Source organism: Ictalurus furcatus, chromosome 3, assembly GCF_023375685.1.
Source record: "Ictalurus furcatus strain D&B chromosome 3, Billie_1.0, whole genome shotgun sequence".
In the NCBI taxonomy this organism is placed as follows: Eukaryota; Metazoa; Chordata; class Actinopteri; order Siluriformes; family Ictaluridae; genus Ictalurus; species Ictalurus furcatus.
Genome location: NC_071257.1, coordinates 15,061,181 through 15,077,670, shown reverse-complemented (window position 1 = coordinate 15,077,670; position 16,490 = coordinate 15,061,181). Strand labels below are relative to the sequence as shown.

General features: G+C 40.2%; 1 protein-coding gene across 2 annotated transcripts in view; it reads right to left on the bottom strand.

Moving 5' to 3' along the window:
• slc4a11 (solute carrier family 4 member 11) overlaps window positions 1–16,490 on the bottom strand; it is a 67,027-nt gene that overhangs the window by 2,845 nt on the left and 47,692 nt on the right. For both annotated transcript variants that reach the window (XM_053620955.1, XM_053620956.1), the window contains 11 exons: window positions 15,859–16,068; window positions 14,133–14,217; window positions 13,906–14,031; window positions 11,301–11,414; window positions 9,202–9,334; window positions 9,016–9,089; window positions 8,684–8,909; window positions 8,496–8,602; window positions 5,284–5,449; window positions 4,652–4,825; window positions 4,361–4,556 (listed from right to left, as the gene is read on the bottom strand). In XM_053620955.1, the coding sequence (XP_053476930.1) occupies window positions 4,361–4,556; window positions 4,652–4,825; window positions 5,284–5,449; window positions 8,496–8,602; window positions 8,684–8,909; window positions 9,016–9,089; window positions 9,202–9,334; window positions 11,301–11,414; window positions 13,906–14,031; window positions 14,133–14,217; window positions 15,859–16,068 (1,611 nt within the window). The remainder of the gene's footprint in view (window positions 1–4,360; window positions 4,557–4,651; window positions 4,826–5,283; window positions 5,450–8,495; window positions 8,603–8,683; window positions 8,910–9,015; window positions 9,090–9,201; window positions 9,335–11,300; window positions 11,415–13,905; window positions 14,032–14,132; window positions 14,218–15,858; window positions 16,069–16,490) is intronic.

Below are 16,490 nucleotides of genomic sequence, written 5' to 3'. Positions count from 1 at the left end.
TGTAATCGGTCCCAACAGAGAGCAGGTAGAGGGCGCTCTTGTGCCTTGTATTTATTTGCAAGCTGCACCCGCGGCTGTTTTTAAGCACGTTCGTAAAATGCCTTCCATGACTTTTACCTGCCCTCTAGTTAGTTGAAAGAGAGAAACACAAACACGCTCATGCTACAGTTCAAACTCAGCCGCCCTGTCTGTTAGTCACTATCTCCCATATTGCCAAACACTAGATGTGACAATGATCTCAATAGCCCATTCACCATAGTGCATCTTCCTGCATCATCAGTTCTTCTATAACACTGGGCAACTCATTGTAGGGGGAAAACATTTAGTCTGATAAAAACAAAAACAAAAACAGGGTTGGAGCAGCGATACCACGTGGTCCTATAGTTCTATGAGGGTTTTTTTCATGGGAGGGCTTCATTCAAGGGGTTACATTAAAGGCATTGACATGGTGTAATTGAGGATACGTGTAGGGGTACTGACACAATTCCCACCCACTTTTCACACAAAATCAATTGCAGTGAGAGCATGTGATCTGACGTGTATCGATGCTTTATAAAGCCTACTGTTGCCTATTTTATGTAGAAAACAGTGTGCATTAGCAGCGCGAATTAAAGCCGATCAGAGACATTTATCAGCAGCATGTTGTTGCTCGGTAACTATATTCACGTGCTGTAGGCAGTGCGAAGGTCACATGAATGTTAATGAGAATGAACCCGAAGGAAACTGTGCTGTCACTGAGAGAAAATGTCCAGCTATTTCTGAAAAACATGCAAACCCTTTGACCACGATTCCTGAAGCACTTCTCTGTCCATTTTTTTTTTTTTGGCTGTCTTTTTTTCTTTGAATATTTTTCACATAAAATTGTGCACATTGGTAGAACTGAGCACTGCTTGGTTATCAACATTTTTTTTCAGCCTGAGGGAACTAGAGTCATAATTGACATGTAACTCTGGACAGTCGGCCGGTATGAGCACCTTCCTGTGGCACTTGTACAGGCTGAGCAATTTGTCTTTGATTTTTGCCATCGCGTTCAGATCGTAGACCGTATATAATCTGTGTAAACAATTCTGACTGTATATAACACAGTGCCATGCAGTGGGAGAGGTTTTAAGACCACGATTCGTACATTTAACCCATTTAGCTTCTGTTTCCATTCAGAATTTCAGTGACATGCTATGGAAAGAAAAAAAAAGCCATTCCCTTATGCAAGAAATACTGAATAGCTAGTTATCAAAATATGCATGACGTTATTCCTATTAAAAGCGAATTGTCTGAATATTATTTTAGAATCCAGTAGATAGTATGACAGTATCATAACTGCAGGTGTACTTTATTCACATATAATTTACAAACTCCTGACATTAGTTCCAAACACTTCAGGCAAAATTTGCTTCCCTGTGCGGTAGGCTCATATAAATTACAGAAAAAGCAACAATATAAAGTAACAAACAATAAATATTAGCCTAGGCATCTCAATATCAAGTTAAACAAAAGCATTATATGATATAAAACAGATTTATTATAAATAAACCTACAATCCAGGATTCTCGAAAAGCTATTTCCTATAGGGCCTTTGCCTGTCTATTCTTTCTTTTAAGAGTATGCTTAGACATGAAACTAGACCAAATACTTTCAATATCATTTAAGTAATTATAAGTATAATTAGTCAATAATTCTATTTCATATTTATTACTATTTATTATTATTATTACAAACATAAAAGCATTGATTGAGACACAAAGCTGTTGTCTCTGTTGTTATGAATTAATGTGAACTGCATTGTGTACTGCAAGTTAATTCTTTCTTACTATATCAACACGATTTAAAAATCTAATTAGATTTTGAGTTTGTCACCTGCAACTTGTCTATACATTCGCTACAGCCTCGCTCATGAAAATCGTGTACCATTCATGTACCAAAAAAATAATAATAATCTGCATAAATTGCCAACAGCTTCTGAATTCTGATTCGCTTACAACATTTAGTTTGTTACTCTTTTTTTCAATGACTTTGGGCTTTTATTTCCTGTTGTGGCTTCACTATGCTGTTTTAAGTATTTGGGTTTGAGTGATTTGCCGGCAAAGCTGGGAAAGATAAGATTAATTTGTTCTTTTCTGGTTCGTGGGATTTTATCATACAAACATTAAAAAAAGGTCAAAATCCCTATATAGCCTTGGCTTTAAACTCTATCCAAAAATGGGCTAATCAGACACCTTCTTACTGAGAAACTGATCCGTGATGAGTCCTCCACCACCTCAAATGGTATCATATCTTCTCTTGTAATGTTATGGCTTAAGATCAAATATGAGCCTCCCAAACATTCCCCAAAATGAATCAACCAGTTTTCACACGTGGTAAATTTAATGACTTCCTGTTCAAACTGCCAAAGTGAATGTGTGAAAAGTGTTTTTGATGAAAGTGGTGTGTTTGGTGAGTTTGTATTATTTATGTGTGGTGAGATAATAAAATTAACAAAATGGATCAATAGACCAAACAGGAGTAAGCTTATTCAGGGTTCGTACTGATTCGTCATAATGAAATTCTAGAACTTTCAAGGACTTTACAAAAGGTGTCCATCCATCCATCCATTTTCTGTACCGCTTATCCTACACAGGGTCACGGGGAGTCTGGAGCCTATCCCAGGGGACACAGGGCACGAGGCAAGGGACACCCTGGATAAGGTGACACACACAAGTTCACACTCATACTCCCATTCATACACTGCAGACAATTTAGTGACGCCAATCAGCTTACAACGTATGTCTTTGGACTGGGGGAGGAAACCGGAGTACCCAGAGGAAACCCCCGAAACACGGGGAGAATAGGAGCCAGGAATGTGAGGCAAACATGATAACCACTAAACCACCATGCCCACCACAAGAGATGTCATTCTAACATATTCTTATTTTTTCTTTGTAAATTCCAAAAAAGGTTATAATAATAATAAAACACAACCAATTTTATATGGCACCTTTCCAGCCATGCTGGACTAAATTTGCACTTCCCAGGTATTGCTTCGTCTTCACCGTAACATCAGTATACTCCAGCTGAATGACAGGAGCAGTGTCGTCAACAACTTTCAGTGGAAAGTTGCTAAATGTCGCTAGATGATGTCATGCACTAATTAACATATTCATTAATTATTCATTCACTACTCTCTGTGCTCAAGTCTGTGTTTTAATACAGCCAAATTCCCAATAAAGCTGTTTCGTTTACATATTTTTCTGTTTCTGTTGTCAGAAAACGGAATGAGTATGAAATAGTGACTGAAACGTGGCCCATTAAGAAACTACACGATAACCAGCGGTCACTTCCAAGCTACTGCTCTGGACTGCTAAAACCCTGATTTATAACCACGACGCCATCCAACAATGGCTGTGCTATGATTTTGGCTATATTTACATGTAAAATGATCACTCAGAGAAAAATTAGAAGCAACTGAATGTGCTGCTCCTCTCTGCCCCTCACTGAACTGAGTAGAGAGAGAGAGAGAGAGAGAGAGAGAGAGAGAGAGAGAGAGAGAGAGAGGTGCACCAGCGGTAGGAAAGCAGGACCTCGTGCTTGTGGGCAGTACTGGCCACTCTCTGCTATGGGAAGTTGCCAAGGTTTGCCCAAAAAAGTCGATAGATTTGTCGCTAGGTGCTTTTTTGAAAGAATAAACAAAACAAAAACAAAACAAAACAAAAGTCGCTAAAGGAGTGAAAAGTGGACCGGAGCTGTCTCTGTCACAATGAGCAAGTGAATAGCAGGACGAGGAGGAGAAGGAGGAGGGGGTAGCTGCAGCAGGAAGTCATATTTTGAGTGAAAGGATATATTCGTTGCAGTCGTATTCTATCGAAAATAAACACTTTAAAGTTTTTAGCGATTTCGTATTTATTGACTTTTTATAATTCAAGCACTTTTGAAGCACCACTAGATAAAAAAATGGCTATTTTCAAGGTTTTCCAGTACTTAAATTTCAAAGCCAAATTCAAGTACTTCAAGCACCTTGTACGAACCCTGATTACTGTTCATTATTAAGGCAAATGAATACTCTTGTACCCTGAGTGAGAATACTAATAATCAAATAAAGCTCAAATATTTCTCTTTTTTCCAGCTGATTTAGAATTGAAAATAATTATTAGCTACTTTTGAATGCATCAATTACTGTTTTTATTGTGTCAGCACCGATTAAAGGGTGTGTTGATTTTAATTTAAACCACTGTGATTGAAAAGTGCTGACACATACATCATCCTAATCTATCTAAAAAAACAAAAACGTATCTTAAGCTTACGATAGATATGATAGAAAAGTATTATAGTATGCACATGTATTAGTATTTTTAGTACACACACACACAAACACACACACATTGCATACCTGTTCTTTGAGTAGCAGTGCCATGCGGTCACACATCTGATTGCCGTCGATGGATGTGAGGGCAATGTAGAGGAAGAGGCCGTAGAGTACAGGTTTGGGAATCCACTGCAGTGGAACAGGCAGCAGGAACACACTCACACCAATCAGGATATTCGCCAACAGTGATGTTACCCTGGTCTCCTTCACACTTACAATACTATACACACACACACACAAAAAAATTCAAGCTTGTGATTTGGATTAAGTGTAAAACCGACAGTGAAGGCTACGTGTGAGAGAACCGCTGCTCACGTCTCATAAAGGTGTCCTCCTTCCACCCGCTCCTCCACAATGGCCAACTGCCGGACGTGTAAGGTGGAGTGAGGAAAAGCAGCGTGCATCCAAGGCAGACCCAGCAACGACATCAAAATATTAATCAGGCCAGACAATGTCAGGTCCCAGTGATAGGCTGTACCTTTCAGTAGCCTATAGCAAACACAAACACAGACAGACAGCACAGAGAAAACACACAGATTTACACACACACAAAACACAGATATAACCACAGTCAGTTACCAGTGATACAAGGTACCCTTTAGCAACCGACAGAGCACAAACATGCAAATACATACAGGCAAAAGACAGGCAAAGAGGATATGCCGTTATAAACACAAATTCGGTACTGTTAAATTGGATCCAATATAAATTATGTTTCAACGTCAGTGCATTGTTAGTTCCTAAGGCATGACTTGCCCTTCAGTGACCTCCAACACTCAAACACTCATGAATGCAAGAGCACACGCAAACACACCATCAGACCTCAACCTTTCCTAGCAAAGGCCAAAACTAAATCATCACATCACAATGTGAAAGTACATTTCCTATTAGACTGACAATATTGCTTTTGTAGAGTTTGTGCTGAAGTGTTTTTATGGGTGGTCTACCTGTTCTCTGGGGCATTGGTCAGGGATACCACGATGTTCTGGTCAATAAAGATGAGAAGAGCAAGAAGGAAGCCTAGACCCATGGCACATACCACACTGACACCTGATAGCTTTTCCAAGGCGGCCAGTCGGAACAATGAACCCTCGTGATAGTTAAACACTGGCACTAAAACACACACACACAGCACATGGAATGCATTTACAAAATTGGTCTAGAAACAAGGCTAGAATGGTAGCATAAATTATAAAGATAACATTCATTGCTAATTGCTTATGCCGCAAAAGGATACAAAATGGCTATTAATCCCCTCAAACTTTGTTTTTGTGACCAGGACATTGGGTGAATATGTGTCTTTTTGTTCGCATAAAGTTAGAAAAAAAAAAAAACATATGAATCAAAATGAACATGTATGTATACTCAAGTTACATAAAAATGACCACAAAATATTTAGAAGCGAGTAGTTTGTCGAGATCTACAATTATATTGTAAATCACTTTCACACAGCAGCCCCCAAATGTAGACTCCCATCATGTTCTCGTTATACTGTCCTAGCTAGAAGACTTCAAAGTCCAGCATATCGGAGTACGCTCCCATGTTCTCCTTGAATTAATCGACATCCTGCATCCCATTGCGCTGTAGTTCTTCAACAGACTATCAACCAGCTACAGATAGTTTTCGGCTTTGTGATTGCCCCAAACCACTGCGACAAAGTTGTTCCACACCACTTTCTCCTTCCTAGTGAGCTTCTTGGGGAATTCCATGCACTCCAGGATCTTCCTTATCTGTGGTCCAACAAAGACAACGGCTTTGACTTTTCCTCAGACAGCTTAGGAAATAAGTCTTGAAGGTACTTGAAGGCTGCCGACTCCTTATCTATTGGGCCTTTCATAAAGCCCAATTTGATGTGTAGTGGTGGCATCAGCAGCTTCCTGGGGTTCACCAATAGCTCCCACATGGTCCGCTGTGGCTAATCACCACGTTGATGTGTCTGCTGTCCCAAAGACAAAGATAGCAGAGAAACTTGGTAAAACCTCATTGGAGACCCATCAGGAATGCCACCATTTTGAAGTCTCAGATGACCTCCCAGACCTCCCATCATACTTCAAGGTGTCCAGCAATGTCTCGATGCTGTTGTAATCCTCTTTGAGGTACACCGAGTGAGTCAGGGGAAGAAACGGGTACTTGTTCCCATTATGGAGTAGCACAGATTTGGAGCTCCTGGATGAGCTGTCAATAAAGAGGAGGCACTTATTTGGGCTACATGTGATTCCGGTTGCCTTGAACAGACTGGCCACATTGTGGAAGATTCAAAGTAGTGATCGATTATCGGTTTTCCCAATATTTTCCCCGATATTGAAGGATTTTTCCATAATCGGTTATCGGTTTTCAAATATCAGAAAACCAATAAATGAGAATTGCGCACAGGAGCACTACTGCAGCACTAAATCTGAGGAAAGACGAGTCAACAGCGGTGTGCACAGATAAAGTATACTTGCTTTGCTTTAATTAATAAACTTTATTTGCCATAACAGCCATTAATGTACAAATGAGATGTGTTACATAAATGCTTGATATGTAGTTTAAGCAGCTTGGTGCTAAGAAATAGAGACAAACTCATGGAGCCACATAATCTGCTTACCTCTTCAAAACTTTTATTTAAAAAAAGACACTTTAGTAACAGTGCACTTTATTGTTTGCACTCTTTCAGGTCCCTCTATTTATTGATGTATAAATAAGAGTTACGTTTTTTTTGTATGCAAGGAGGAAGTGAAATTGACAAAATTGTTGTAAATAAAACGGTTTGCTCAGTTCAGTGGTGTTATCATTGGGTCAAAATCAGAAGTAAAACAATAAATAAATATTGGTTCTGAATCGGTTATCGAGCACACAAACACGCAACTATCGGAATCGGTACCGATATAAAAAATCAATAATCAGTCGATCTCTAATTCAGAGCCCATCTTGATTGGTGAAAAAGAGGCAAAAAGCTAGTTGATACTTGCTATGACCTGCAACTTGCACATTTTCATCAAACAAATTCCATAGTTTGAGCCTAGATGTCAAAAGTTCAGCATTGGACTTGGTGAGGCCAAGATCTCTGATCAAGTCGTTAAGGTCTTTTTGGTGGTGGTAGTATGGGTTTCTCTCCTCAGCTCCACCTGTGAAATTGTATTCTGGATCTACAACGCCTTCCTCGCTCTCGGACTTGCTGCTCACTTTTGAAGACGGTTGATCTCTGTTCGGAGGAGTGGGTACGGGAAGCTCAGAGCAGTGTGGCAAAGCGCTGATGGATGAAGGAAGGTCCGGATTATGTGATAACAGTTGCATTTTTTGCCACTCCGACGTTTGGAAGGGTCCACCATGCAGAAACACCAGTTGCCTGAGTGGTCAGTGGGTTCCCGCCAAATTCTTGGGATAGCGAACTTCGTGGCTCTCTTTTCCCCTCTGTATCATCCTGTACAAGTAGAATCAAGTAAATTGCATGAAAAAGAGATTGTTATGTGTAAGAGATTCTCATAACGTTTTTTTTCTTATATAGTTTTCAATAAATTGAAACCAATTGTCCATCTTACCTTCCAGTTTTTTTTCTGCAGTGCTCACAGGTGAAAAGAGGTGACCACGGGTTGTCTTGATCCCTGATAAGCATGCCTAAATATGCCTTGTAGGCCTCACACATCTTAACAGATGCGTCCTTGGAGTACTTTTTCGCTCGTCTTGATAAATTCACCGCAGGCATACTGTAGCAAGATGCGTCTGCTGGATGCTTACAGCCTCTTGATGCCAGCTAATAAAAAAATGCTGAAATGTTTCCATTTAGGTAGCTGGAACTAAATGAAACTTGTGGGCTTAAGGAGAATGTGTTTATACTACTGTTTATATTACTGGGAATTTCTAGAATTCTGCAAATGTTCAGGAAAAAAGAACTGGAAATGTTCTGTAAAAAAACATTTTTTGAAATTTACCTAGTTTTTTTTTCCTTCTAAATTTATGTGAACAATTCACCCGTTTTCTCAGTAAAAATAAAGGTACATTTGAAAATACCCATGTCCTGGTCACAAAAGAAACACTTGTAGGGAATAACAGCCATTTTCTATACAGCTGTGGTAGAAGCAATAAGGAAATAACACTTATTACCCAGGAACAAAAAAAAAATCAATTGTTGAGTACAGTAATTGATATTTGTGCGTGTCTACAGAGCAACCTCACTCACAGTCAATGTCGCTGAAGATGTAGGCACCAACGTAGGTGAAAATGAGCACTGAGATGGGCAGAGCGCAGTCTGACAGAATCTCCCTCATTTTTGCGTGCAGGAAAGGACTGCACACACAGATTGTGTTAAAACATATCTCACTTTTAGGTCCCAAAGTATGTGCATGTATGTGCATGTTTGATCCTTACCTTCTCTTAAACTGGTAGAGTGTGTACCCAACCCACAAGGTCCCAAGCATAAGAAGGAGGCAAAGCAGTGGCCGTGCTCGTGTGCACAAAATGAAGGATTCTGGGAGCGACGGTAACCCTGCCCCTGTGAGGTTCATCTCCCCTACACTCAACGCTCCACTGATTCGATGCAGCTCCTCTACGCTGCCATTGGCCAATGTAGGAGGATGGTAATACTTATGGAAGACTGTAATGCATTTTCAAAAGATAAATTAAGTGAGGACTCACTGTTTTAACAGTCAAGCACATGGAAATGTACTAAAAATGAGACTGCGAAAGACACACAGACTTACTCTTGACAGTGCCTTTAACAGCATCTGCTACAAAAGCAATTGAAATGAACATAGCTATCACCTCCTCTATTGACCTGTAGACATAAGTAAGAAAACACGCATCAGATATCTGAGAGTGAGTGAGTGAGCATGTGGGTGGGTGGGTGGGTGTGTGTGTGTGTGTGGGTATGTGTATGTGAGCCTAACCTCTTGAACAGTTTAACGAGTAGACTGAGGTTGAAGACGCCTCCGATGATGAGGAACAAGCTGTTCCACAGACCAATGCAGGCATAGAACGCACTGAAATCCAGCTCATAATCATCACAGATCCCCCTGATTACTGTATATACGCAACACAAGTCTTATTAAAGGCATGATTGATAAGAAACACGCAAGCATTACAGTTAAAAATGTTCAGCATGTGTGCAGTTCGTGTGTGCATGTATTTGTTATCTAGGAGCTTTTACTGTGGGTTAATGTACACACAAATCCCTTTCTATACATAGCACTATGACGGGAAAGAATGATGGTAGATGGAAATAATCTGTAAGTAATTATACAGAATGGTTCTTGGTTATTTCTTGGTCTCTGTGTGTTCTTGCTCCTTTAGTCCATGCTCAAGAGCGCTAAAGTTTAGAGCTGATTATAGAGAAGGGTATTTGTACCTTGCATTTGCCTTTCTGCAACATGGACCCAAAAATTGGCATTTCCACTAAAGCAGTCCATCACAAAACCTGATTTGTCTGAATATGTCAACCCGGAAATATACAAATCAACTGCTCCGAATAAACAACCTGGAAAACTACAACAGGGGACTAGTGTTTTAAAACTGCTTTAAAATTCTTCTTTTTAACCAATGAACAGATCAAACACACCTCCAGAATGTAGACTAAGACTACCACAAAGAGATGCCCTTTACCACAAGATGCAAACCACTGCTAACCCAAACAGGAAACAGGAAAGTTAATGTTGGCTAAGCCAGTATGGAAAGAGCAAAATGTGTTTAAAAAAAAAAAAAAAAACTGCCAAAGCTTATGACAATGGGTCACAGATTTCAGGCAATAATCAATTGCAAATGCAACTATAAATATCAGATCATTTAGGATTTTGTTCATTTAGTAATGAATAAAAAGTGCTGTGATTCCTTTAAGGTTATCCCATTGGATACACATGAATTAAAGCTAAAATGTGTTTCTGCCTTATTGTTTCATTTTAAATGCCACCATCGCCACCAGCTTGCTCAATTGGGATAAATTCACACATTTAAAATCTGTATCTTGTGTTTATATGTTTCTGTAAAGCTGCATTGAGACAACGTCCATTGTAAAAAGCGCTATAGAAATTAGACTGAATTGAATTAAATTCCGTGCACTGGACAAACAGTAAAGAAATGTGTATATCTATTCACATACTCATGATGTGCACTGTATTTAAAAACTTATATTACAAACTTTCATTTCTTCTTCTGTTTCGGATGTGTATGTGTGTGTGTGTGTGTGTGTGTGTGTGTGTTTGTATATCTTTTCGGGAACATTTAAAAACATCACAACAATCTCCCCTTTTATTCCCAAAACCAGCAAACATCTTCACGAATTCTTCCACAAACAGTCAGATAATTCTCTCAAGTATTTCCATTAAGTTCATCAACACAAACCCACAAGCAAGACTCTGATTGGGAGAGAAAAACCACACATCTTGCCCAAACAAACTGCAGCCATGCTTGATAGTTAGTCTCCTGGTTTGAGAGTGAGAAATCATTTCTACAGCATGCTGCGGTTACGAGAGCTCTAATTCTACACACAGACTCATTATTCACTCAGAGAATGAAGTAAACAACTCTTGTAAACAAAATGAGATGAGTGCGAGCGTGTGTGGGAGAGGGGCACTGGTTTTACATATGGTTTAGTGTGGATGTGTACATCAGGTAGCAATATCCATACCACTGATGAAGATACCAATGTGTGTGTGTGAGAGGAATAGTCATGCCACCGATGAAGATAGGGTGTGTGTGTGCGTGTGTGCGTGTGTGTGTGTGTGTGTGTGTGAGGAATAGTCACGCCACTGATGAAGATAGGGTGTGTGTGTGTGTGTGTGTGTAAGGAAGTGTCACGCCACTGATGAAGATAGGGTGTGTGTGTGTGTGTGTGTGTGTGTGTGTGTGTGTGTGTGTAAGGAATAGTCATGCCACTGATGAAGATAGGCTGTGTGTGTAAGGAATATTCATGCCACTGATGAAGATAGTGGTGTGTGTGTGTGTGTGGGTGGGTGTGTGTGTGGGTGTGGGTGTGTGTGAGGAATAGCCATACCGCTGATGAAGATGGCGATAGGTGCAGTAGTTAGGGGAATGACCAGAGGAGAACCAGCAAACAGCGAATAGATGATTCCACCTATACTTTGCCCAATGATCGTCCTCTGAACATCTAATACACACAGAGATAAACAATCTGTAATCTATTTATCTTTTCTTAAATAAAAGCAAAACTAAACAAATGACATACAATATCAAAGATCAAAATAAAAATACTCAAATAAAAAAATACAAAAAAGAACAAATAAAAGTAAAAAATATGTGTGACACTGAAGAAAGTGGAAAAATAAATAATCCAACAGAAAGAAAACCTACATATCATGTGACAACATTTCCTAGCACTGCTCCTAAAAACTAAAACTGAGCTATAAAACAAAAAAAAAACAACAAAAAAATACTTTTAACTATTTTATCCACAATGCTGTTATTTTTTTATACCAGAGGGCTTTAAATTCTCAATTCTGAGCAGTCCGAATCTTCTATGTAGTGATGACTAGAATTCAAATCACAGGTTTATATTAATGCACACGTTCTGATACGTTACTGTTTCTTTAATAACAATACTATGGAGTTAGAGTTGTTTCATAAATTCCGTATCAATAGATTACAATGCACAAATAAATGTAGCGAGATTCACAAACAAATTAAACAAATTCACAAATAAATAGAATGAGATCCATAAATATGTTAGGAGTTTCTCAAAAATGAAATAAAATGAGATTTGCAAATACGTTTTTTTTTACAAATATATTTTAATGTCACAATCTCTCATGACTCTGCCTGCCATTCATTTGTGTATCGTGTCCTGCGCATTTGTGCATCGTGTCCTGCGCATTTGTGTAACGTGTCCTGCGCATTTGTGTATCGTGTCCTGCGCATTTGTTTATCGTGTCCTGCGCATTTGTGCAAAGTGTCCTGCGCATTTGTGCAAAGTGTCCTGCGCATTTGAGTAAAGTGTCCTGCGCATTTGTGTAACGTGTCCTGCGCATTTGTGTATCGTGTCCTGCGCATTTGTGTAACGTGTCCTGCGCATTTGTGTATCGTGTCCTGCGCATTTGTGTAACGTGTCCTGCGCATTTGTGTATCGTGTCCTGCGCATTTGTTTAATGTGTCCTGCGCATTTGTGTAACGTGTCCTGCGCATTTGTGTATCGTGTCCTGCGCATTTGTGCAAAGTGTTCTGCGCATTTGTGTAACGTGTCCTGCGCATTTGTGTAACGTGTCCTGCGCATTTGTGTAACGTGTCCTGCGCATTTGTGTAACGTGTCCTGTGCATTTGTGCATCGCTGCATATAGTTTCCTGTAAGGAGATGCTTCCAGAGGCCACAAAAAGAACTTTCCGTTTGTACTGGGGGTGCCCGTGTTCAGCATTGAATTTTTATTATGATGTCGCACTGTACAGTAGTGATTAATGGCTCATATGAAAGTAGACACTCTGAGTTTTAAGAATTTTTCATAAGGATTTATTTTTAATTTTACCTAGCCTACTAGGTTTAAATGTTATATTTTTATTCTGGTAGCTCTATACAGTGTTTTACTATCAATAAAACTTTAGTTGTGCTTTCCGTTTTTATCTCTGTACCACTGTAATTGTGGAGAGGTGTGAATTGTTTGCCCAACACAGGGCTTCACACTCCTCCCCTTTCCCATCACCCTGTTCACCAGCAGCTAAACACACAGTCATGATACTCTACACACAGAATCCCAACAGTGTCCTGACTAATCTTAGAACAGACATGCAGCACTAAAATAATTCATTTGTTTACTGATTGAAAAAGTCGATTTTCATGTACTGAGAGAAAGGATTAACGTTCATGGAAGGAGTCTCTAATGTCAACAGTCAATTGTGGCGGCCAAGCGTTCATAGCAACGTTGCGTTTTGATCCTTCAATGTTGGCTCTTCCTATCATTGTGAAGCAGAATTGTTCACCCACTAACAGGGAACGTGAGCTGGGTTTAGACCATCGTGAGACAGGTTAGTTTTACCCTACTGATGATGTGTTGTTGCAATAGAAATCCTGCTCAGTACGAAAGGAACCGCAGGTTCAGACATTTGGTGCGTATGCTTGGCTGAGGAGCCACTGGTGCGAAGCTACCATCTCTGGGATTATGACTGAACACCTCTAAGTCAGAATCCTGCCTAAACGTAACGATACCGCAGCACAATCTTGGGTTGGTCTGGAGTAGTCGGGGAGTCCCCCTCCCCAGCGGGCAGAGCCACTCGCTAACGGTCCGGGGTGTGGCAGGACGAGCGCCGCACCCACTCCGATTGCGCACCGCAAGTTTGCGTCGAACCTAGTGCGTGCTAAATGAATCGTAAACGACCTGATTCTGGGTCGGAGGTAAAGCTATTCCTATACGTTTGCTGGGGTGGTAATGTTGTTGATTATTTTCCTGTAACATCATGCCATGTTACGTATAATATAACATAATTATTATTAGTTTAATATAAACTATAAAAATCTATTATTAATTATTAATAATCTGATCATAATTGTCTTGTTGTTAGATATATTTATATGGTTAGCTATAAAGCGTTTGTGTATGTGTGTGTGTGTGTGTGTGTGTGTGTGTGTGAGAGAGATTCTTTGTTCTTGTCTTCACCTATTTCTCCTCTTGTGCTTTCATCATTGAGTGAGCCAAATGCAATGGCAGGAAGCAGAACGGCAATGTAGAGGAAAATGGACGTCGTCATGTACTTCACTAGTGCTTTATTGTTGCCCACTATGCCTGAAACACAACCCACACACAAATATTTATAAATATATCTTTCTATGCGCAATATACATAATCACATGGACCGTGCGTATGTGTGTTTATTGGCCTTTTACCATCAGTAAAGTCCGATATATAGAAGGGCATGCGGCGACACAGATCCTCATAGATGCCTCTGCCCACTCTGAAAAAATCTCTACACTACAGAGGGTACAGAAAGGGAGACAGCACAATTATACACACACCCTCTGAGCTAAACACAAACACACACACACACACACACACAAAATAAAATACATTCTCTAAAGGGAGAAGCTCAGCACTAAACCCCACACAAGCATATCAATTAACACACACAAGACTCTTGCAGAATCACAAGCGAAATCTAAAGAAAAGCTGCGTCCATGCTAACGGAACAGTTCACGCTGCAGAAAGGAGAAATACAGAGCTAAAGCGAGCAAATGAGCAAACGCACACATACATGTGCTGTCAAATAAAAACACAGAACCACAAACTCTCGAACGCACATACGTACACATGTACACAAATACGCGTACACATTCGCACCAGTCAATCACACGTACACAGGCATCTACACTTTCGCACACAGCAGTTGAATCTCACTCACACAGAGCCCCCTGCACAGCAGAGAGAGAGACACAAGGTGAGCAGAGACTGCAGACTGGAGAGAGAGAGACAGCCAGGCATTAGAAACACCCCGCTACAATGTCACTACAAGGTTAAAGCAACAGAACAGCATTAGCAGAATCACTACGATGCAATGATGGCCCACGTCTATCTGAACACTTCTCATATATAGATATAGTAATAGACGTGGATCAATGATGAATCTAAATCAAGAGTCTCTAAAAGCATCGCAAGAGGAATCACTGCTGTAAGATTTACAAAACCCATCTGAGAGGTAAACATCCAAAAATCCTGTATTGTTCTAAAAGGGTTTTTATATATTAATAATATACAGTTGTTTCCATAATTAACACAGGAAACACACACACATATGTGACCAGTATCAAATCTTCTTTGAGTCTAGGTGTGGAATTCCATAACACACACACACACACAGCCTACTTGAGGCAATTCTTTTAGAGGTTTTAGATTCATTACATTCTATACATAATGAACTCATTTATTATATCACTGCCTGTCTGGTATGTGTGCATATGTACACGTGCGTGTGTTTGTCAGAGAGAGAGAGAGACAGAGAGAGAGAGAGAGAGAGAGAGAGAGAGAGAGAGGAAAGAGAATGATCTTTCTTGTGGCAGTTTCTTTGTAATGAATAGCTTTTGGTACATACACTCACTGATACACACAAGAGCGCGCACACACACACACACACACACACACACACACACACACGCACAATATAATGATACTCCACCTGGATGACATTCTTCAGATGTGATAGAATGAAAAAAATGAAACAAAACTATTTGGCCCTCTTTTCACTTCCTTATGGAGAGGCCTTTTACAAGCGGGAAACCTCAGCCATGGTGGTCTGCGTGGATGTGTATGCATTTGTGTGTGTGTGTGTGTGTGTGTGTGTGTGCAAAATAAGAAGCAAACAAGCTAAATTCTCATAAGCTGATACATGCTCTGCAGTAGACAATAACAAGCCAGTCACCAAAAAGTCAGGTGTCAGCATAGGTGAAAGTGAGAGAGGAAGAGCACAATGCAAGAAGCAAAATTGGGATGTAAACAAAAACAAATATAGATGCATGTATGTATGTGCTATGAATGAAAAATATCTGACACAGATGGTTAAAACCAAACATGTCCAAACCACAGCTACATACACGCATACCCACCCGTATCTAAACATACCTTGAGTGGTTTGTGGCTGTGTGGGTCAGTCTCTTCCTCCTCAACTGTGGAAGTTTTGCACTTGGCAGCGGTCAGGTGGTACCTCTGAATGACTAGTGCCTCTTTAAACTCCTCTGGAGTCTTACTCTCCAGCAGCTTCTGTCTGAAGGAGATGTCTGAGAACATGCTCGCAAACGTCCGGCCTAGCTCCATTGCTGTCTTGGTGCTTTTCTGAAGGAGAGGAGAGGAGAGGAAAGAAGAGGAGAGGAGAGGAGATTAGAATAGAGGAGAAGAGAGGAGATTAGAGGAGAGGACAGGACAGGACAGGAGAGGAAAGAAGAAGAGAGGAGAGGAGAAGAGAGGAGATTAGAGGAGAGGATAGAACAGGAGAGGAGAGAAGAAGAGAGATGAGAAGAGATGAGGAGAATAGAATAGAAGAGAGGAGAAGAGATGTGAGGAGAGGAGAGAAGAGAGAAGAGAGGAGAAGAGATGAGAGGAAAAAAGTGGAGAAGAGAAGAGAGGAGGGGAGATTAGAGGAGAGGATAAAATAAGAGATTAGAGAAGAGAGGAGATTAGAGGAGAAGATAAAAGAGAGGAGGAGAGGGGAGAAGACAAGAGAGGAGAGAAGAAAAGGGGAGAGAAGAGGAGATTCG